This window comes from Fundulus heteroclitus, chromosome 21, assembly GCF_011125445.2.
Source record: "Fundulus heteroclitus isolate FHET01 chromosome 21, MU-UCD_Fhet_4.1, whole genome shotgun sequence".
Classification (NCBI taxonomy): Eukaryota; Metazoa; Chordata; class Actinopteri; order Cyprinodontiformes; family Fundulidae; genus Fundulus; species Fundulus heteroclitus.
Window position 1 is genome coordinate 9,340,190 of NC_046381.1, and position 23,286 is coordinate 9,363,475.

Sequence of the window (23,286 nt, forward strand, 5' to 3'; positions counted from 1 at the left end):
CATACCTTTTTTGGAGCTTTTTTAAGACCGTGACCGTTTCTTAAAAAAAAAAAAATAAATACCTGCCCTAAACATTTTATACAAACGGTTGAAATATACAATTTTATTTTAAAAGTATTCGCACTTTACCTTCAAAAGCTTAGAAGCAAAGGAAAGAAATAATAGAAACGAAATTTAGTGCATCGTCCACCAAATTTTCCAACGGTCATCCTCGTCTCTCCCGATGTAAGACTCCATTACCCATAATACTTAGCGGTCTAACTTCAGTCATGTGATTCAGCCGATGACCAAGAAGCTTGCTTCGACAACAAACATTATCGTGTTGTACTGTATGTCGGATGCCCTCTTCTCGAATCGTCGGTTTTCATTCCTCTTAGCTAACATGCATGTGAAGTTTTGAGATAAAATAACGGCCAAACATAACGCTGTTTATTAACACAATGGCGGAAGTGGAGGAGCAGGTAAGCTAGCAGGCTAATTTTAATGCATTTTTTCTTTACACTTCATCATTGTATTATAGAGTTTATTCGATTAAAATAATGTATTGATGTTTTTAAAAAATATTCACTTTGATATGCATTTGATTTGGAGTACGTAAAAAGAAAAATCCGTGTATCTATTGCTATATTATCTTAAGATTTCAGAAATTCTCTCAAATTCAGCCCAAAATGAAAAGTATTTATCACCTGATCTTGCACTGCAAAGTTTGTTTGCTTAAAGGAACTCAGGATGTTTCGTTTTTTATCCAGGAAAGGAAGCAGAGTGGGGAATTCACAGATGAATCTGAGGTAAGACTCATCATTACATCATTTTGTACTGATGGTTTTTTTTTTGTTTCTCCTCTCAAAAACAGAAACTGGGGAAATGAGTGTTAGAGTAGTTTGGTCTAAGCTTATATATATAGAGAGGATAAAATAACATAAGGCAAACATGTCAGGCAGTTGCACCAGTATGCCGGCACAGAAATGCATCAACAACATGTTGTTAATGTCAGAGGTGTGCATAGTTCTGTCAAGCCTGGGTGATTTTTAGCTCATAGGTTGCGCTGTGTCCACCGAAAGGAGTGCAATACATCAACACAGCTTGATCCCTGAAGGATCTTTGTCAGAGTTTGAGGGGTGTCAAACACTCATGAATTACAGATGGTTTTCCAGATCTTTCAACGTTATGACTGAACTTTGGCATGTTACAGTGCACCTGAGCTTCGGAGAATCACACATGGGCTAAATAAAACATGACTTCCTACACGGCAGTCATGGGAGGAAGCTGATTTTTATGTTACTTCACAGGACGCAGAGAATAAAGTAAATTGTTAAAGGGTTCGCCACATTGTATGCTTCTCTGAAGCGGATTATCGTGAGCTAAAGGAAAGAATGAAAATCCTTAAATGAAGTCCCCCTTGTTGGTTGTTTTTGTGAATTGTGTTGACTGCTGTAGGATGTAATCCAGTCGATTCTGAAGGATGATGTTTCTCCTTCCAAGTGGATGCTCTGTGTAGAGTGTTTATCGCATTATGCCTGGCTTTGGGTTTGCTCTTTTTGCTTCAATTTTTTTTATTCTTTATTTTAAACCTAACTTAAAAGTGGTTGTTGTTTGCTGATGTCAATAAAGGTTTGGATTTGTATTACTAGTGAGTGAAGTTAGCTTCTGTGCTAACATTTTTGTTGTTACTAAAAAAAAAAAAACAGACGTGCAAAGATGGTATCTTTTCAAAACTTGACGTTTCCTCCTAGGGCTGGACGATATATATATAAAAAAAGCATATCAATAAAATAGAAATCATATTGATCGATATCGATAATTATCAACAAATTCAAAATATATGTTCTAAGTGCAGCCCTGGTCGTTTTATGTTGTTGCTTAGCGACCTATTTGTAGATACAGAACACACAAACACTGAATTCAAATTCAACCCTTTATTCAACCAACTTTTTACCAAAACTGCATGTTTTTTAAAAAGAAAAAAAGAATGTGTGCTCTCTGAACTCTTTGAAGGGGGCGGAGCTTCCCGGGCCTGCGTTGTGATTGGTTGGGAGGATTGATTGACTGAAATATTGAAACTTTTATTCTATTGAATTTTGTATTGACCCTTTTTTTTTGTATTATCGATATACGTCTATGGATTGATTATATATCGTTACTGAATTATCGTCTAGCCCTAGTTCCTCCACAGATTACCTGTGGGATTGAGATCTTAACTAACGAGGCCTCTCAACCCCCCTTAATGTGATTCTTGCTTAGCCATTCTGATGATATCTTTGGATCGTCATCATATTAGAAGACCCATCCAGGGTCCATCTTTGATGCTGTAGTTGAGAGAAGAAGAAAATTCTTATCTGAGGTTTAATGGAACATGGTCCCCAAAGTTGTCCTGCCCATTTAGCTAGAAGGCGGTCCCAAAGCGCAGTGTTTCTTTTGGGATGCTGTACATTTGGACAGATTCAGTGTTTATCTTTCAACCAGTGCATTGAGTCGTGTGGATGCCAATTTTGCTCTCGTCTAACCATGACCCTTTCTCTCAAGCCTTCTTTGAATCATTTATATCGGCGGTGCAATCATTTTTGCACCCCCGATATGGCCTGTATGTGTACCTTTTTAATAGCAGAGGAATACAAGAACGATTTGAATGCTGCTACTTCGACTGGTTAAATTTTAATGAGCAATTTTATTACACTGCTATGAACATAAATTCACATTTTGGACAGAATATAGATTCTTAGCTCCAACCTCTTAAACGTTTCAGGGCTATGCTTATCTTGTCTGACACGCTCTCATATCAAGTTAGAAGTCATCGGATGATCAGGAACGGTTTCAGCAAAGTGCATTATATACATTATGACATTTTAGACCCATGATTATGTTATGTCTTTGCCAGTGGATGTAGCGTCTGAATGGGATAAACATATTTAGATATTGTGAGGTTTTTTTAATTACAAAAGTAGAAAACATTTGCATCTAAAGACTGTAGCAACACTTGAAACACCTGCATTTGCAAACAAACGCGTTTCGGCTCGCGGACTTCATCGGAGTCGTCACAAAACGCCGAACTGTTGGGGTTTGAATTAATAAGAAAATATATATCTAAGTCTTTACTGGTCATGTTAATGGCTTTCATGTAGTTGAAGATTATTAGTATGAAAAAAAAAATTTGTGTTCCTGTGATTGCTATGTGTAATTGTTACAATGAACTGTTACAATTGGGAATGAACTACATTTAGATGATGATTTCCCCCTTTAAAGGTATACTATGCAACCGGGGTTGATTTTCCAGCGAGGCTCCCTCCAGAGGGCGAAAGTAAAAGTGCACTGTCGTAAAGATGCTCAGCTGTTCTGGTTTCTCCGTCAAGCCAGGCGTGGTTGTTTTGAGCTTAGCAGACAGGCGAACGCAACGAAAAGTAAAAAAAACGGCAGTACAAACAATGAGTAACACAGTGAAGGTATGAACATCAAGCTTCCCGCAGCGCTATCTTGGCGAGGCGATCGCCTCGCCAAACTCACGCTACCGCATCGCCAACATTCTAAATAAATAAATAAATAAATAAATAATAATAATAATAATAATAATAATAATAATAATAATAATTATTATTATTATTATTATTATTATTATTATTATTATTATTATTATTAATAAAAAAACAACTCGATATGCTTGCATGTTTATTTGACGTTAACACGCGGTTCTTTGTTGTTGCTTTCGCGCGTGCATATAGTGAATGGCAGGGCAAAAACACATGGAGTTCTCGCCGTAAAGCAAGACCGACTCTCGCGGTCTTGCACGAGACTTCTGAGCCTGTGTGTGCGGGCCGAAGGCTCTTGCAATTGCAAGTACGGTATTTCCCCCACCGACCACCAGGGCGGCCGAGAAAACCTTTGTTCGACCTGAAATGACTCATTTAATCATCCAAAACGGTATGGAACACATTAATTAACTGAAAAATGTTGCATAGTATGCCTTTAAGTTTGAAGCAGAACCACTCGCCCCACCCCTTTTTTTTGCTGATTGGTCAGCCTGTTTATGTGTGATTGGTTCATTTGATTTATTTTCTACCAAACTGTTTGGTGATCTGCAAGGACCCTGACGACGACACCGAGCCGAAACACATTGGTCTGCTAATGAAGTTGCTTCCTAGTATCTGCTGCAGTCTTTACCATAAACAGACCTACAGTATGTACCCCTCTAAGCACGCTGGGAGTCGGTGAATCTGTATAATCTGATTGAACTTGATTTTGTAAAGTGCCTTGAGATGACATGTTTCATTATTTGGCGCTATATAAATAAAATTGAATTGAATTGAATCTCTGAAGACCGTGGAATTGTAGTCACGTAATTTCCATTAATGTTTCCCTATGAAAGTATTTGCATCAGTGTTGTTTGTCCCTCTGCTTGGTCAGACTTGCATGTTATACCCGACACAGACGGCCGGTGGGCTTCATGCCACCTTATCGTGGGAAACATCTCCTCTATCTGTGACGGATGTAATCCTTCTGTCCTCTTTATGCGTAACTACGGCTGGGCAAGAAATTTATTCTATCAATTAATTAGGCGCCCGCCTATGCATTGAAAATGCATGGCGGAGGCCTTATGCTATGCACCTAATAAGGGTTTCTTTAATATTATTATTATTATTGCTTTTTATTCTTCCGTCACCGTCAATACAGCCCGAACCGTAGGCTGTACCCCCACAAACTATATATCAAAACGTGCGTCTCGACGCCGCAAAGTGTGCTATTTGTACTTGACGCCATTTAAAGTTACCGTGGTGACAAAATTAACCAAAAACCACTTCTCAAAACCACTTCCTAGACACAGTTGACCTCTCAAAAATGCAGAGCTCAGCATGGCACTTTTTTTTGGTACAGGGGTTTAGGTGTTGGGCTGGTGCACCAAAGGTCGCAGGTTCGCAACCCGCTTGGGGTACCGAATATTTTTTTTTCTTTTTTACAGGTAACAAATAAATAATTTGAACAACTGATATAAATGAATGAATGATGAAAAAATTGCAACAGCAAGAACTACCCCCCGGCCAATACAGCACCACTCACCTGTGGGAAATGGCACTACACACCATTTTTGTCAAATGTTGAGTTCTGGGCCCAGATTTGGTGAGGCTTAGTTGCTAAAGGAGGCCGATCTGACACATGGCCTTTAGTGAGCTTTGGTGACATTAAGTATTGGCACCCCAACACACCATTTTTGTCAAATGTTGAGTTCTGGGCCCAGATTTGGTGAGGCTTAGTTGCTAAAGGAGGCCAAAGTGAGCTTTGGTGACATTAAGTATTGGCACCCTTTTTGAGGAACTTCCCAGTACAGGATTTGGACCAAACTAACAGAGTACAATCACCCGGTGATACTGGACACAACCATGTTAGCGGCTAACGCTTAGCATGTTGCTAACCAGAAGTAGCTCTAGGAAGGTCTCACCAACTTCTGCTTCACAGAGTTTGTACTTCCTTTAGTAGTTTGTAATGCCTTTAACATTTCTATTCACATATTTCATTTTTTCATGCTACATTGAAGTATTTAATAATGTTTTAATAACACCAATTTTCCATGCTGCTTGGATGCAGACCTTCTCCTGTCGGCTGGTTTTGATGAAGACAAATCCTTTTCACACTCAGAAGATTTGATTTAAAATCCCCAAGTGATAAAAGCCTACGACCAAGGAACTCGGAAGCTTTGCCTTTGACGGTTACGCGCACCACCAGGCGGGCGCCTTCTTCAACTTCTTCAGAAGTTGAACGATTCTAGTTAGAATTTGCAACTCATGATGATTTAATTTTTGGAACATTGAGGTTTTATTTGTTTTTGCCAATTGACTCTCTTGGGCTTCCTGGAAACTTTAGCCCATATCAGTCCTGAAAGGGGAAGTTGTTTTGGTAATGGCATGCAATGTTGAATGTATGTTTATGAAAATATGTTAAAATAGTTTAAAGAGGAAACCTTTTTACCCGAGGCACTTTAATTTACGCATTTATTTGTTTTATTAAGTTAGTTTGAAATTACACGAGTGAAGCAAAACCTGTTCTTAGATGCGTAATGTTACTTGCAGCAAACGTTTTGTGTTATATTTTAATTGCTTACTATGGCGTAGTCTACCATCTTGTTGTAGAAGCATGTTTTAAAGCTTGTATTTAATTGCACTTTGAATTCAAGACGAGATAATTGAAATAAAATTATGTTTTTCAAATTTACTTTCTCTATGAAACAAAAGGGAAAAAAATTATTTGGTTTAAAAAAAAAAGTATAAATAATTTAAGCCATATCGTCCAGCCCTACCTTCGACATCAGCGTGATTGTTTAAACTGAGAGGCAAGAAAAATGGGCATAAACAGTTGCAACACGAAACCCAGTTCTGTAGACGAAACCAAAAGCAGCTTACAAGAGACGGCAAAAACTTTTAAAATGAGTATTTTCTCTGTGGGGATGAAGTTTGCCTTTGTTGTTTGAAACGCCTTTGAAACCCGTGACAAATGCCCTCGCATCAGAAATCTCACAAACCAGAATACACAGGAAATAGCCTAGATATGGCGTTGTTGAGTGGGGAAGGATTGTTTTTGAAAATAACATTTTTTCCACGCTATTGTCCCCCACCTCCAAGCCAGGAGCACATAATGGCAGACAATGTTTTGAGTTGATGCACCCTCTGGGCAGCCACAGACTGTGCAGCATTGGTTATAAACCGAATTATGAGTAATATTCAAGCTGTGACCGGCCTCCAATGTGGACTCATGCTGGAAAGTGTAACACAGTAGAATACCTTAAGTTTGTCTTATGAAAACAATAAATGCATGTATTTCACTGGGGATAAGCAGCGGCAAAAAAGAAAAGGAGAAATAAAAAAAGAGAGAGGATGTTTTGTCATGAAGACATGCAAAAATAACAACATTCTCTCTTTTCCAAATCAGTTAATTTATACTCGGTGACTTCTGTTGATGGCAGCAAAGGAATGTGTTTTTTCATGATCTTTTTTTAAAGATTGCTCACGATTTAATGGATAAAGAAATTAGTTGAAAAAGTCAAGAACATGTATTTATCGGTCTTAAACTGATATGTTTGTTTTTTTTCTTAATAATTGACAGCAACACGGCCCCATATCACACATCATTCATGGAATTTGTAAAAACTAATTTCTTTTATCAAAATTAGCTTTTTTTTTCTTCCAAGTACATTTGTACAGACACTAACATGTAATTTTTACCTCCCTAATGTTAAAACTACGTCACAGATTTCACCGTCTACAGGCTACTCTTTAAGTTTGGTGTTTTCAAAAAAACGACACCTGTGCATTATTTGTACAGAAAAATAACTAAATACAAGTTCTGTAGATGGTCTTCAAACTAAAGCATGTCACTGAAGAAACGAATGGTTGAAATTCCCTGACAGTAGGAATGAAAAGTTATTGGATGCAGATTTTACAAAACAGAACAATGTTAGCGATCTAAAGCAAAAGCATTTAAAGTGAAAACATGATCTAATAAGCTAAATAAAAATGTGAAATGCTGCTAAAATAATATGTTGCTGAAGATAAAATTATAAACGGTGTCGCTTTAGTAGCGTCGTTTATAAAGTGACGTATTTAGATTTTGATGCACAGACGTGTAAGACAAACTCACTGTTAAAAATCAAAATAATATTAGACACACAAACTGTGGTGCTGTGGGCGGAGCAGTGGCCTCGCCATGTGAAAGTTGTGGGTTAGACTCTTGTCGCGTGACGATGTGCCACTGGGCAAGGCACTCAACCCTAAGTTACCTGCTAATATGTGTGAGTGGTCGGTATGTCTAGAAAAGCAGCTATACTAGCTCAGCCTATTTACCAGAACTCTTGAGTTTTTAAATAGAGATGCTTTTTTATTTTATTTTTTTTTTAAATAGTAAATGAAAAGAAATAAAATAATTCATGAGATCTGACAAAGTCGGAAGTGTAAAGGTAAAACTTTAAAGACAGCGATAGCCGTTAATAAAAAAATAATAATTATTCCATTTTTTTTTAACAAAGTTTAAAATGTAAATCGCTACTATAAAACAAAAACGTCGGCCTTTATGTAGCAGTTGCTCCGAATCAAACATGGTTAGTGCTGCGACTCGTATGCGATGCTACACGTTACGCTAAACTTTAAAAATGGCAGTGGCCCCATCATGCTGTGGGAATGGTTTTATTCACCAGTCTAAGGAAAGCTGGCCAGAGGCGGTGGGAAGATGGACAAACCTGGAACACTGCAAAAACGGAACTAAAAATAAGTAAAATTTCCTGAAATGAGTGTATTTGTCCTTCATTTAAGCAGGTAAATGAGACTATTTGCCAATGGAATGAGATTTTTGCACTTAAAATAGGAACAACTCATCTCCATAGTCTTATTTAGAGGGCAGAATATCTAAATATCTTATTTTAGGGGTCGAAATACTAATTCTATTGGCAGATAATCTTATTTACCTGCTCAAATCAAGGACAAATACACTAATTTCAAGAAAATTTGACTTATTTTTAGTTCCGTTTTTGCAGTAAAGAACCCCTGGCAGAGAGTACAGATATCTGAGACCGGGGCGTAGGTTCACCTTCCAGAAGGACAACGACCCTAAACGCTCAGCTTGAGCTAGGCTACACCGGTTTCACTCAAGGCACATTCTTCCTGGACCAAGACCTACATTTTAGTCAGAATAGTCAGCAAGAGCCGATATTTGACGTTCCTGGGCGCTCCGCAGAGTAAAAAGCAGAGAAGATGGGCCACAGATGTTCTTCTCTAGATGTGCAACGCTGGTTGAGACCAACCCTTAAAAACCTGCAGCTTCCTCTTACATTCCCAACAATATGCTGGTGAAGATTCTCAGTCATCCAGGTCATGGCCATTCCAAAAAAAGTAAAAAAAACAAAGCAACTGGACCTGTTTTCTGTAGTTGAAGACGTTTCGCTTCCTCTCCAGGAAGCTTTCTCAATTCAAAAAGTCTGGAGTAATGTGGATTACCAAGCTTTATACTACTGCCCAAACAAAGGCCTTGTAATGGCTTAGATAACATGCAAATTCAACAGAAACAAGTCCACCCCTTAGTAATGTGGAGTACCAAGCTAAGACAGATGGTTTGAAAGGGGTGTGAAGGAAGCCATCTACGTTAAGAGAGAAAAAACAACCTTAAACAGAGGAGGAGGCTTTAGGTTCCAACTCTCAAAAACTTACAATACAGCTATAGGATTAATTCCAGCCAATCATCACCTCAATTCTCACCCTCATATGGGCGATCAAAACATCGTTCCTTTAAGCCAGGCCAATAACGACCCTAACGACTCCTCCTTAAAGAGGAGTGGACCAGTTTCGGTTCAATCTGCTGGTTAATGGCTTTAACGACCGCCCATTACTAAGGGGTGGACCTGTTTCGGTTGAATTTGCATGTTATCTAAGCCATTACAAGGCCTTTGTTTGGCAGTAGTATAAAGCTTGGTACTCGTCATTACTCCAGACTTTTTGAATTGAGAAAGCTTCCTGGAGAGGAAGTGAAACGTCTTCAACTACGGAAAACAAGTCCAGTTGCTTTGATTTTTATTTTTTTGGAATTCCCAACAATAAAAACACAAAGATGGTTCTGGTTATAATGTGGCAACCTGTTAAAAAAAAAAAAAAAAAAAAAAAGGAGGTTGTGAATACTTTAGCAGGGCAGTGTACATAAAGGCCGTACTGAAATGTTTACCACTCCCGTGTAAGCAGCACCGTCTCCCGGAGCGTCTGCCGTTGTTGTTTTTTTGTTTTTTTTGAACACGGGGATGCTAAATATGGACACCTTGTGTATTCCATCTCACCGCACGGACCACTTTCCAGTCGGCTCTCTGAAAGTTTTAGAGGTGACCCTGTTGTAATGACTACCTTTCTAAGAGCGCGTTTCAGCGAGGGCCCCGTCTTCTGTCTCCACCAGGAGGAGGACAGCGAGGAGGAGCCCAAGCTGAAGTACGAGAGGCTCTCCAACGGGGTGACTGAAATCCTCCAGAACGACGCAGCCAGCTGTATGACCGTCCACGACAAGGTAAGGGTGATAATCCGCCCCCCCCCCTCCACACACACACCTCCACCCATGAGGGTATTTCAGCTTCAAGACCAATCATCCTTCTGTTTGCGCGCTCCTTTGAGAGATGCCATCTTCAGAGTTGCTTTTCGTCCCCCCCTCTCCTCGATCTGTCGAGGCAGGCCGCTCTTTTCTTTCTTTTTCCCTCTCAGGGAGGCGCATCACAAGGCGCCATTGTCTTTTCCTCCTTTTTATTCCCACTTCTTGCACATTTTTCGCTCCTCTCCCGCCCTCCGCTGGTATTTTTTTTTTATTTTTGTATGAGCGCCACTTTCGGCGTGATGTTTAGCCGTCGTGGCACCAGCAGCGCACCCCTCACGCCTGAGCAGAGCAAAAGTCAAGCCCGGTTACGTCTCCTCACCTGATGTTTTATTAACAACAATTGATTTTCATTTATTTATTTCTGTTTTTGAGGACCAGGGCCTTTTTTTTTTTTTTTTTTTTTTTTTTTTTTTTACACCTAAAGCAGCCATAAAGAAACGCTACGTTTGTTAACTCATAAATTGGATCCAACAGTTTTTGCAATTTCTGTGTTTGTGTACCTGCAGCCATCCGGCTACATATGCACCCCCCCCCCCCCACACACACACACACCCTCCAAAGCCAGCGGCGCCAAACGCTGCCTTATGTTGCCTCATATTTTAAGTGTCTGAATTGGAATTTCATTTGAACAATTCCCATCCTGATAAATCCCTTTAAAAGTCGGCCGCGCCTCACAAGGCTGAACCTTTTTATTTATTTATTTTTGGTTATTTTATTTGGGGAGATTGCAGGGGGCTCTGTCTGACATGCTCAGCTGTGCCTGTAAATATAAGCATTTCATTATAGACTGCACTGAAGCATGGTGGGCTCGCCGCACATCCACATGCTGCTCCAGAAGGGAGGGGGATTAGGAGGGCGGCATGCAGCAAAGGGGGGGCCGGGGTGGAAGAACACACACTTAATCTAATGCTAGAAGCCCCCGGTTTCGGTAATGTTTTTGTCCCCGTGGACCCGCACGCACACACACACACACACGCTCACATGCATCCGCGCGGACACCAGCGCCGCCGCCGAAGCTCTAAAACACAGGAACCAGTTGCTGCTCAGGAGGAGAAATGAGTTTATGCCGGGGAAGGAGGTGATTGGGTTGCAAGAGGAGCATGTAGAGTGCATTTATTATGCTTAAGCATTTTAATTTGAGGGGGAAAATGCCATTTCACACTGTCTGCTTTAATAAATAGGGCTTTTCCAGTCCTTGCAATTTCACAGCTTTGCCTCCAAGCCCACCCAATCCCCACTATGACCACGTTCCAGGAAATATCTATTTTTTTTTTTTTTATCCTTTCCTCACAGCCAACTTTTTTTTCCCCCCCAGTTAAAATTGTTAAACATCTTCTGGTTTAACTCGCTTTTTATTTTATTTTTTTTGTTCCTTCTTTTCAGTTTCTTGCTCTGGGAACCCATTTCGGAAAGGTTTTCCTGCTGGATATTCAAGGAAATGTCACTCAGAAATATGACGTTGTGAGTATAAAATTGTAATTAGTAGTAGAGATAATTGTAGTTGTGCTTGCCAAATGTTTTCCTCAATAAGTATTTATATAAATATTGTATTTCTATAAGTTCCATTGCCTGAATCCTGTGGATGTCTTTCCTTTTATCTGACTGTCGCTTTATATTTGTTTCCCTTTCTTCTTCCCTTCTTCCTGGAGTGGTGGTTTCCTTACTTCCTTTCCTTCTATTCCTTCCCTTCTTCCATCCTATTGTCCTTCCTCCCCTTCTTACTTGTCCTTCCATCTATTCTTCCTTCCCTCCTTCCTTGTCATTTGTTTCTTTGCTCCTTTTTGTTGTCTCTACATGCTTGTGTTCTCCCTTCTTCCCTCCTTCCCTCTTCAGAATGATGACATGATGAACAAGAAATAGATGAGGGGGGTGAGGGTAGGACCAAAAAAGTTTTTACAGGCCTGCAGCTCCCACAGAGATCTAATTTTCTAATTGCATAACGTATTAACTTTCAGGATGGAAGGACCATTTCACCCAGTATAGCTAAAAGTGTTTAACAGGATAACTAACTATAGCTTTAAAGTAATATTACACACTCACACTTTCTTATTAATGTTTTCGATTGGCCTGGCCAGAGTCCCAACTTGAGTCTGATAGAGAATTTGTGCAGGGAGAAAAAGATTAGGGCGATGGCAAGGAGACCTTCTGGAGCTCCTGACCAAATATAAATTTCAAAACCTGTGGGTTTATGGTATTAACCATCTAATGTAGAACAGATTACTGGATCAATGTGTGCTTCTGTGTCTCTGCTCTGTCTTTTCTAACCCCCAGTGGGTCGAGGCAGATGACCGTTCACACTGAGCCTGGTTCTGGTTCTGCTGGAGGTTTTTCCCTTCCTGTTAATGGGGAGTTTTCCTCTCCACTGTCGCTTCATGCTTGCTCAGTATGAGGGATTGCTGCAAAGCCATCAACAATGCAGACGACTGTCCCTGTGGCTCTACACTCTTTCAGGAGTGAATGCTGCTTGTCGGGACTTTGATCAAATCTGCTTAGTTTCCTTAGAGAGGAAACTTTTTGACCAATCTGATTTGACTGAATTTTAACTTTGGAAAGTGCCTTGAAATGACATGTTTCATTGCCGCTATATAAATGCAATTGAATTGAATTGAACATGCAAAAATCTAGTCAGCAACCATAAGAAGGGTTTGATCAAGTACCGTATTTTTGGACCATAAGGCGCACCAGATTATAAAGCACATCAAATATTCTTACCAAATCACTTCGCTCCTCCACATACACAGCTATCTCCTGAGAGGGAGAGCTATCCGTCTCTGTCGGGAGGACAAAGCTGGACTACACTGCCCTGTTTCTAACATGAGGCCAAAATACACTTCACTTTTATATTGAATTAACATACTAGGTTTATTGTTGCTAGCGTGTACTCTGGGCTGCCTTACATGAATGCGCTTCTAGTTTAGACATTACAGTCAGGCAGTCTTGTAGACAGCTCTGGGGTCCTATCAGGTAGTGACACCTTAATGCTCCTAATATCCGTTGAGCAGAGCGGCTTCGTTGCTAACCAAAGTCATACTTACACATTTTAACAGATTTTTTAGCCCAGTGTACCACATAAAATCAGTCAGTAAGCACAACGGTAATAATAAATAAAGGTGCACCGGATTATAAGGCGCACCATCAATCTTTGAGAAAATGTAAGGATTATAAGTGCGATTATAAGTATGGGAAAAATGTTTTTCCATTGACTATTAAGAGTGGCATAAATAAATTTCCTCCCACTGTTTTTTTTTTTATTAAATTAAAATAAAAACTTAACAGTTCTTATTCCTTTTTTATGTAGTTTTGTTATATCATGAAAGAATTTCACAAACATGGCAGGGCTATGCATAATTTTAGTTCAGCTGTAAGTTAAACAGTTTTGTAAGTTTTACCTCACTTTTTTTTAAGTCTGATCAAAGCGTCTAGGGGTTTTTCATGAGTAATCCATAGCTTCCTCTTTCAATGGAGAACAACACACATCAGCCATTTAACAGGAGAGGAAATGGCAACCACAAGATGGCTACTCACCTAAACGCGCCCATCTCTGCAGTTCCAGACAATCATAAAAGTTTAACTGGAACCGCGGCCAAGTTAAAAAACTTTTTTTTTTTTTTTTTTTGCCAGCACGCACTGTGAGGAGGAAGGTGAGGGAATCTGAAAAGCTTGCCGTTGGCGCTGTATAGCAGCAGTTAAAGTGACATCTGGGGTCACCAGGTCTCCATAACAACAGCTAGTTTTGAGGCTTTTGTACACCTTTTTACAGGGATGCCTTAAATAGCGGAGGGCGCTCTAAATCCTTTTACATCCTCAGCTTGCATAAATAGAAAGAAGTTTGGATCGTCTTGGTGACTTAAAGGCCAGATGGAAAAATTCTGGCATGTTAAAAAAGAGTCCAGCTGTAAAAACTTCACAGCAGTTCATGCAAAGGCCTATTTTGTAAACACTGTTGCCGCCATCACACGTACTTAGAACAGTTATTGGTAGAGACGTCCTGCTGATTGGGGCTGAGGTCCATCACAAAGAACTTTATTTTAATTATTATTATTTCATGCACATTTATTCAAGCAGGACGTTGGATTGAAATCAACTACGGAAAACAAGTCCAGTTGCTTTGTTTTTTACTTTTTTTGGAACAATCCTGACTATACTGTTATATTTAATTGATTGTTATCACTATTATTCATAATTCTTATAACTATAAAGTTTTTTTTCCTAATTATAGTAATAATGCGATAAATACACATCCCTACTCATAATGATGAAACTTACAGAAAAAGTTTTTTTTCCCCTTCAAACGCTTTGAGCGTAGCTTTTAATCTGTTCATATATAAAACTGGAGCTGTTTTAGCTTCGTTCTGGACAGCGCAAAGAGCAGGTCACATGACTGGGAGCAGCAGCAGCCAACATAGTCTCTCCTTTATTATGAATCCCATTGATTGTCAGGAAATGCACTGATTTGTTACATAAATTATGTGAACAACCTTATTACAGTTGTGCAAACTGTGGACATTATTTTTAAAGCTTGATCTAGCAAATCCCTGTGCTCAACCTGAAGCAACATGCAGCAACCGCTGCTGGGAGAAAAAAACCAAATTAAATATACAGATTTTTTTTTTTTATGTCTTCAGTCTTCTAACATAGAAAGGTATGTTGTTCTTCTCTTTTTGAATGAACTTTAGGAACTTTTCATCCAGCTGAAGCATAATTTGAGTCCATATACCAAACTTAAGTTGCTCATTGATGTCAATTGATGGACTATACCGAAAAAAAGCATATTGATAAAATAGAAATTATATTGATCAATATCGATAATTATCAAAAAGAATCAAAATATGCATTGTAAGTGCAGCCCTGACCATTTTATGCTTTTGCTTATTGACCTATTTTCAACTAAATGGATTCAAACACAAGCCTTTCTTCAACCAACTTTTTACAAAAACTGTAAGTGTTAAAAAAGGAAAACTCTGAAGGCTGATGGAGCTTTCCTGGGTTTGTGATTGGTTGGGAGGATGTAACGACTGTAGTATTACCCTACATGATAGGCTAGAATGCACTGTTCTTTTATTAAACTTTTTATTGACTCCTGTTTTTTATATTGAACCATACGTCTATCGATCCATATATATCGTTATTGAATTATCGTCCAGCCCTAGTCAGACCCGTTGTTATATTTTCTTTTTACATTAAACACATGTTTTTTTCTGGAGAAAATCAACTGTGAGCCAGGAATGTAATTTAAAATCAGTAATTAGGGGTGAATTTATCAGCACAAATGTATCTGTTTTACATTACGGTACATAATGTAAAACCTCGGCGTTGGCTTTCAGTGATGAGATGAACATCGTTCTTTAAACGTGAATCTCTGTTGTTTTTTTTTTTATATCAGCACAGTTGATTTATGTTTTGAACACTTGCTTTTTCCTTCTTCTTTCCAACTTCTTTTTACTTACAGGGGTTAAAACGTCAACCAGAACCATTTTGGTCGGTCACACTGAAATCTCACCGCTTCTCAAAAAAAATGCTGTTTTGTGCGTCCGCAGAGTTCGGTGAAGATCAACCAGATCAGCCTGGATGAAAGCGGGGAACATGTGGGCATCTGCTCCGAGGACGGGAAGGTGAGATCAGTGCTGGATGCAGATCTGTGGGTGCCTTCAGTGGCCAATCAGGGTTTCTCCATCTTGAATCCCATCTTATCAGCCTCAAACTTTTATGTTAATGATCAGAAAGTCAGGCAAACACTTCCTCCACATTTTAGAGCATTAACCTGGAGTTTTATCTCCCCCCCCCCCAGATTTGCAATTTGCACGTATATCTTGTCGCAGCCTGTAGCCGTCTTGACGAGCAGTTTAAAGGCTTGCACGCTGATCCGTTGAGCTGTCAGTCAGCCATCAGCTCTTCCATAGGTGCCATCTCCATGTTCTCGCCGTTATCTTGTCTCTTCTCCGTCATTATCGCCATCCTTCATGGAGTTTTGCCGTCCAGATATGCTCCGCGATATCGCGCTGGCCTCCTACTTTCAGCAAAAACAAGATCTTGTCACGAGGAGCAGACAATTAAAGCCGATGCAACAGCAGTCGTTCGCCACCACTAATTCAGTTTGCTGTTAATCCTTTCAAATCTAACTTAATCCTTAGCCATTAATGCGAAAAAGGAGATGGCATCTGGATTTTATAATGTTCCCCACCCACCCCCCCTCTTGTAAAAAAAACCTTCTTTGATGCTCAGATAGCCTACGTTAGCAAACTGCCGCTGTGGTCATGTCCAAGATTAGGACTTCTCTTCTAAAGCCTGCAGGGTTACAAAAAAATCAGCTTCTCCACTAATTGGTGACCCAGAGGAGGAGCGGGGCGCCAGTCAAACTCTCTTGCAACAACATTTTTTTTTTTTTTTTTTTTTTCCCCCTCTGGTCTCGGATAGTTGCAGAGACAGCAATTAAAGGAGATATGTTCAGTAATTCACCTTTGCTTTGGTGTCTCTGCCGTCTCGTCTGTGTTCCAGGTTCAAGTGTTCGGCCTGTACACAAGAGAGGGCTTCCATGAGAGCTTCGACTGTCCTGTCAAAGTACGTGTTTTTTCCCTCTAGAACTTCTGCGAAGTATTCTCACCCTGAACTCTGACTGCGTGTCACTTTACAGCCGCAAACCTTGTGTCTTATTCATTCTGTGACGGACCAGAGGTAAGTGGTGCGTAGACAAGCGGTGGAAGGAAAACGGTGCAGAATTGTTCTCTGCAAAAACGGAACTAGAAATAAGTAAAATATTCTTTAAAATTAGTGTATTTGTCCTTGATTTGAGCAGGTAAATAAGATGATTTGTCAATGGAATAAGATTTATGCACTTAAAATAGGAACAATTCATCTCCATCATCTTATTTTAAGTGCAGGATGTCTAATTATCTTAGTTTAGGGATCAAAGTACTCATTCCGTTGGCAGATAATCTTATTTACCTGCTCAAATCAGGGAAAAAAACACTAAAGTTAAGAACATTTTACTTATTTTTAGAAGATCCGTTTTTGCGGTCTGCACCGACGCACTTGCATGAGATTTGGCCGTCCCAATATTTTGTGAAACTATCCGTCGCTGCTACTGCAGCCGCAAGCATTTTGGGGAATGTTTCTCCCAGATTTGCACACCTGGAGACTAACGTTTTTCCGTGTTCTCTTTGTGGAATAGCTCAAACAGAGGTTGGCTGGAGAGCTACTGCAAACGGCATTTTAAAAGCCCTCTTAATCAGATTTAGCTCCAGGCCGGAGGTGTCCAAACTTTTCTGCTCATGGGCCGATTGTAAAGTCAAAAACATTCATGGGCCAAACAATGAGGGGAAAAAATGTACCTTAACAAACAACTGTGATTTTTTTTCTTTTTTTTTTTCTTGGTCTACAAAAGCTGATTATTTCTAAATAAACAAATGAAACTATCTGTGTTTAGACAATTTTAATAATACATTCCAATCAGATTTTAGTACCAAAATCTGCATTAGAATAAAAGTCGCTGCATAGATGTAGTCATATTTACTATTAAATTAAAGAGAATGTGTAGTTATTAAAAGTCAAATGTTTTGTGTTGGACCCAACATTCAGTTGTAAGATTTTAACTTGTCTGTAATAACTTTTTCCTTAATTAAAAACAAAAAGTTTCAATCTCTACCAGCCACCAATGGTCGGTCAAATCTTTATATCTGCTATGGGGCGGCACAAAATAAGTGCAGGGGCCGCAACCCTGCTCTAGGCCGTGCTCATTGGTGAATATTCTTAGATATAAACCTTTCTGTTATAGCTCTGGCTTCAAGTCTAGTCCTGCTGAAAGGAGAACCTTCACCTCTCATATCCTCTGGAGTCTCTAGCAGATTTTTATCGAGGATTTTGCTCCTTCTTCTGTTTAACTCTATCTTCCCTGTTCCTGCAGAAGAAAGAGCGTTACCGCAGCATGATGCTGCCACCTCCATGTTTCACAGTGGAGCTGGTGTGATCAGAGACATAGTTATTCACTCATGTGGTCTAAAAAGTTTCACTCTGGACTTTTTGTGACCTGAGCGCCTTCTTGTCTCACATGTTAGCCATGCAGATCGCTAAAATCACCTCTCACCTCTCCATGGCCGACGTGTCCATTTAAGTCTTTGTAGGTTTGTAGTTGTGCCGTACTCTTTCCATTGTCAGGTGGTGCTCTGTGAGATGCTACAACTTTCTCTCTGCCCAGTCTGCTGCCTTCATGCACTGCAAAAAGGGAACTAAAAGTAGGTAGAATCATCTTGAAAATAGCGTGTTTTTCATTGATTTGAGCTGATAAATCAAACTATTTGCCAATGGAATAAGATTTTTGCACTTAAAATAAGAACAATTCATCTCCATCATCTTATTCCAAGTGCAGGATGTCTAATTATCTTATTTTAGGGGTAGAAAGTCTCATTCCATTGGCAAAGTAGTCTTATTTAGCTGCTCAAATCAAGGAAAAATATATAAATTGTAAGAATATTTTACTTACTTTTAGTTCCATTTTTGCAGTGTGATGCTGTTTCCTCGCAGATGTTGACTAATGAACGTCCGAGGTTCTTCACAGAACAGCTAAATTGACGCTGAGATTAAATCACGCCACGGTTGAACTCCGTGTAATAATCCGGTGACTTCTCAGGCAGCTGGTCGCACCAGATTTTTTTTTTTAAAGGAGCTGAATACAAAAGCACGCCTCACTTAATTTTATAAAAAATTGTTCCTTTTGTATTCCAGTTAACTGATCATGCATCATTTTCCATCTATGTTGTAAATATGTTCTGTTCACTGCAAAAACTGATCTAAAAATAGGTAAAATGTTCTGGAAGTTGGTGTTTTTTTTCCCTGATTTGAGCAGGTAAATAAGATTATCTGCCAATGGAATGAGTATTTTGACCCCTAAAATAAGATAATTAGACATCCTGCACTTGAAATAAGATGATGGAGAGGAATTTTTCCTCTTTTAAGTGCAAAAATCTTATTCCATTGGCAAATAATCTTATTTACCTGCTCAAATCAAGGACAAATACACTAATTTTAAGAACATTTTAATCATTTCTAGTTCCGTTTTTGCAGTGTTAAGGTTTGTGGTTGTCGTATTCAAAAACCTAATGGATACTTTAAGTTTAGGACACTTTTGCAAGTTGCTTTTAGTTAGTTAGAGTAAAATCTCTTCTTTTTTTTCCCCCATTTTGCAGGTTGTTGCATTACACCCTCAGTTCAGCAGATCAAACTACAAACAGTTTGTCACCGGGGGCAACAAGGTAGGTTTAAACTGTACTCCCTCCCCTCACTAGCGGTCATTACGTACAGTTTTCAGCGTTTCTAGAAATGTTCCTGCCGTAATAATTCCCTCCTGATTGCGTCCGGGTGAAACCGATTCCCGTAGAAAACCCCCCCCCCCCGAGTGACTTTGGCCCGGCTCGGAAAAGGCGAGACTCGGGCCTTTTGTCTAGTGTGAAAGGCTCTTACTTTTCTGTCTCTTTGCTGGAGTGCTCTCGGCACAGGTGCCCATTTTCACAAAGTGCTATTCTCTCTCCGCAGTGTTTCAAAAAGCAACGCTTTACGAGCGCAGCAAATAGACGCCATTATGAAAGAGGCTACATAGTCTTAGGGTTTTCTTTGGGAGACATGTATAGGGTGAAATGAATTTGAACATTAGGTTTGATTTTTCTTTTTTCTTTTTTTTTTTTCCTCTCCAGAAAAACAAGATCTGCCTATTAAAAACAGATATAGCACAATAACGCTCTGTCCCCGCGTCATTGAGCCATACATAAAGTACGCTGACATTTATACGGCGGTGTGAGGGGAAAACTTTCTCTGTAAAACTCCATTATTAGCGTTACTTTGCCATTTTCTTTCAATTGCTGCTGATTCCTCTCCCTTCCATGTTGTGAAGGCCTCCACAAGGTGCCTGTGATGAAAATCAATAAGCCTCAACGGGCGCCACATCCTGTCAAAGGAAATTCAATTTCGTCTCCCCAGTTCTTTTGTCGTATCATCTCTTTGTAGGGCAAACTGTTTATTAACATAGCCCAAATGCTGAAATTACAGCCAATTCTTCCCTCTTTGGTAACAAATCTGCACTTCTTTTTTTTTTGGGATGGGGGGCTCTTTGTCGTTTTTTACGCAGTTAGGATGCCGACAATGCGGAGAATGTGCAAAGAATAAAGCGGACGTGGGGCTGCGAATACCATCCGTAATGATAACGCAAGAGCCGGCTTTTAAACACGCCTCATTCTACACCTATCTCATCGTCTCCAATAAATGGTGTGCAGCCAAAAGAAGCGGTCGGCATCACGATGAGAGATAAGGATGTGAAATCATGCCTTTAATGCGACACATTTTTTTTATTTAATTTTTTTCCCCCCCACCACGCGGTCCGCTCGCAAAATTTGTCGACCCGTACGTGCGTTCAAAATGACTTCCTCCCTCCCATCAGCGGACGTGAAGCTCGTCCTGCTTCACTGGAGTCAAATGAACACTCCGTCTTAATTTTCCTTGTGCCAAAATGCTCTTTGAGTGAAATTAAGCCTGCACATGAGGAGGGGGAAAAAAAAGCGTTTTTTATGTCATTCTGTACAGTTTGACTTGAATTTATGAGGCTTCTGCTGCTGCTGGACAGGCTCGGCCGCTGTTGGATCAGTGGGATCTGCTGTTTATCTACTGCCCTCTGTTGGCTCCTCTGCTTTACTGCACTGGACAGTTGTTTCAAATTACAAACTTTAATGTATCTTAGTGATTCTGTGTGATAGACCAACATAAAGTGGTGCAAAGTCAGCATGTGGAAGCACAACACCATAGCTCCTCAACTATTTTATGCATATTTTCTGGTAGATGATCTAAATAGCTTTCTGCATTATTATGCACATAGATTATAGTTTTTTTTTCTTTTATCTTATATGTCTAAACCTTTTAGTCGTGTCGTTTTTGTCTAATTTTTTTTATACCAGTATTGCCATTTGTATGTCTACTGTAACACATGAATTTCCCTGATGTGGGATCAATTAAGCATAGGTGATCTAGTGAAATGATACGTTTTCTTTTATTTACTTTTTATTTTGCAATAAAAAAAATTAAAGGTTAAAGCCAAGGTGTGGCTGTCCATCTACAATGGCTGGGTGGAGATGCTGTGATTGTGGCAAACCCTGTAGGGGAGACACAGCAAAACACTGCAAAAACGGAACTTAAAATAAGTAAAATGTTCTTAAAATTAGTGTATTTGTCCTTGATTTGAGCAGGTAAATAAGATGATCTGCCAATGGAATAAGATTCTTGCACTTAAAATAGGAACAATTCATCTCCATCATCTTATTTCAAGTGCAGGATGTCTAATTATCTTATTTTAGGGGTAAAAATACTCATTCCATTGGCAAATAATCTTCTTTACCTGCTCAAATCAAGGACAAATACACTAACTTTAAGAACATTTTACTTATTTTTAGATCCGTTTTTGCAGTGAAGGTTTTTTGGCACATATCCAAAAAATAACCACACACTGAAATGAATAACTGCTTAATCAGCTCCTTCTCTTCACATCGAGATCAACAGGCAGGTGCTTCCTAAATCAAACATGCAGGACAAACTGGAGTACAAAAAAAAAAAGAAAATAAAAGAAACTAAGTTATGTGCGCAGGTTTTTCCACATGATTTGGGAAGAAATTAAGTGTTGCTTTTCAGGCGGATTTGAAGCCTCTCAATTCTGAAATCCTCTCTCTGCACAGAAGCACCAAAGAGCAAGGCAACCGTTTTAGAGCAAAGCATACTCGTGTATGAAAATGGTCTAGTCAAAGTACATATACATATGAATGCCACACTTTTCTAAAATTGTTTAAAACCATTAATTGTTAATCCCTCCAATCCATAATTAAGAGCTACTCTGCTAGTTTATCACTTAAAATCCTAATATAACAAACGGTTGTAGAAATGTGAGAAAATGTGGAAGAGTTCAAGAGGCGTGAACCGTTTTAAAAGCACCTGTACACACTTTTTTTTTCTTTCTCCCCTTCAAGCTGCTCCTGTATGAAAGAAACTGGCTGAATCGGTGGAAGACGGTGACCCTGCATGAAGGCGAGGGGACGATCACCAACGTGAAGTGGCGCGCCAACCTGATAGCCTGGGCCAACAACTTGGTGAGCTTCACGGATCTCCACCTTCGTGTCTGACATGCACGGACGCTTACGCTGCATCATTTGTTTTTTTTTTTCGTTCAGGGAGTAAAAATCTTTGACTTCAGCACAAAGCAGCGCATCACAAACGTGTTGAGGGACAACGTGAGCCTGCGGCCCGACATGTACCCCTGCAGCCTGTGCTGGAAGGACGACGCCACTCTCATAGTCGGCTGGGGGACGTCCATCAAGGTTCTGCCCCTTGTTCCTTTCCAGCCTTTAGTTCAGCCGCTACCTGTTGCGTGTTTAAGACTCAAGCTTGTCGTCTCTCCTCAGATTTGTGCTGTGAAAGAGCGAAATCCCACTGAAGTAAGAGATCTACCCAATCGCTATGTGGAAATAGGTAATTAAACCACGCGTCAGTGGGCCACATATTATATCTGCTTAAGTCACATAGACGACATGCTCTGTTTGATTTAGACCTTTTCCTTATTTCTCTGCATGATGAGCAGGATTAAAAGAGTACAGAGAATGGATGAGTGGCTACGGGTCCATTTGGTTCTGATTCATGTAACTAAACTAAGGAAACGGAGCGCTTCAGTTTCAAGAATATATTTACATTTAAATGCATTTATTACATCCATACATGTACTTTTCATTAAAAAAGGCTTACTCTAAAGAAATATTTGTTACTTCAGAAATCTCGGTTTAATTTTTAGTTTACATGTTAAAATGTTTTCAACACTAACAAACCCCCCATATTATACTGAAATTATATTTAATCATTCTTTTTTTTTTTTTACACTGTCAAAAGATTCATGACCACACATTTTATTTTAAACCTTTTTTTCAACACCAATCTTTTCTAGATTTCTTGTTTAGTTTTAATGTTTTTGTTTGTTTTGTTTTTGTTTGGGGGGGGGGGGGGCTTTTGCACGGATGTTGACTGTACAAAGTTTTTTTTTTTCATGGTTATTTTATTTTTCTTGTTTATTTTCCTGCACTAATGAAATACTGATGACACCACAGAATTTATCGGCATGGTTATTATTTTTTTTTTAAAACTTCTCCATTAATAGAATACGCATGAGAAAGCAGATCT

At 39.4% G+C, this 23,286-nt stretch overlaps 1 protein-coding gene across 1 annotated transcript in view; it reads left to right on the forward strand.

Moving 5' to 3' along the window:
• The first annotated feature begins 254 nt into the window (after positions 1-254).
• vps41 (VPS41 subunit of HOPS complex) overlaps positions 255-23,286 on the forward strand; it is a 33,954-nt gene continuing 10,922 nt past the window's right edge. Inside the window, exons 1-10 of the mRNA XM_036125378.1 lie at positions 255-461; positions 750-788; positions 9,907-10,014; positions 11,479-11,556; positions 15,633-15,707; positions 16,591-16,653; positions 19,275-19,340; positions 22,089-22,208; positions 22,290-22,436; positions 22,521-22,587. Coding sequence (XP_035981271.1) covers positions 441-461; positions 750-788; positions 9,907-10,014; positions 11,479-11,556; positions 15,633-15,707; positions 16,591-16,653; positions 19,275-19,340; positions 22,089-22,208; positions 22,290-22,436; positions 22,521-22,587 — 784 coding nt within the window. The 5' untranslated portion in view covers positions 255-440. The remainder of the gene's footprint in view (positions 462-749; positions 789-9,906; positions 10,015-11,478; positions 11,557-15,632; positions 15,708-16,590; positions 16,654-19,274; positions 19,341-22,088; positions 22,209-22,289; positions 22,437-22,520; positions 22,588-23,286) is intronic.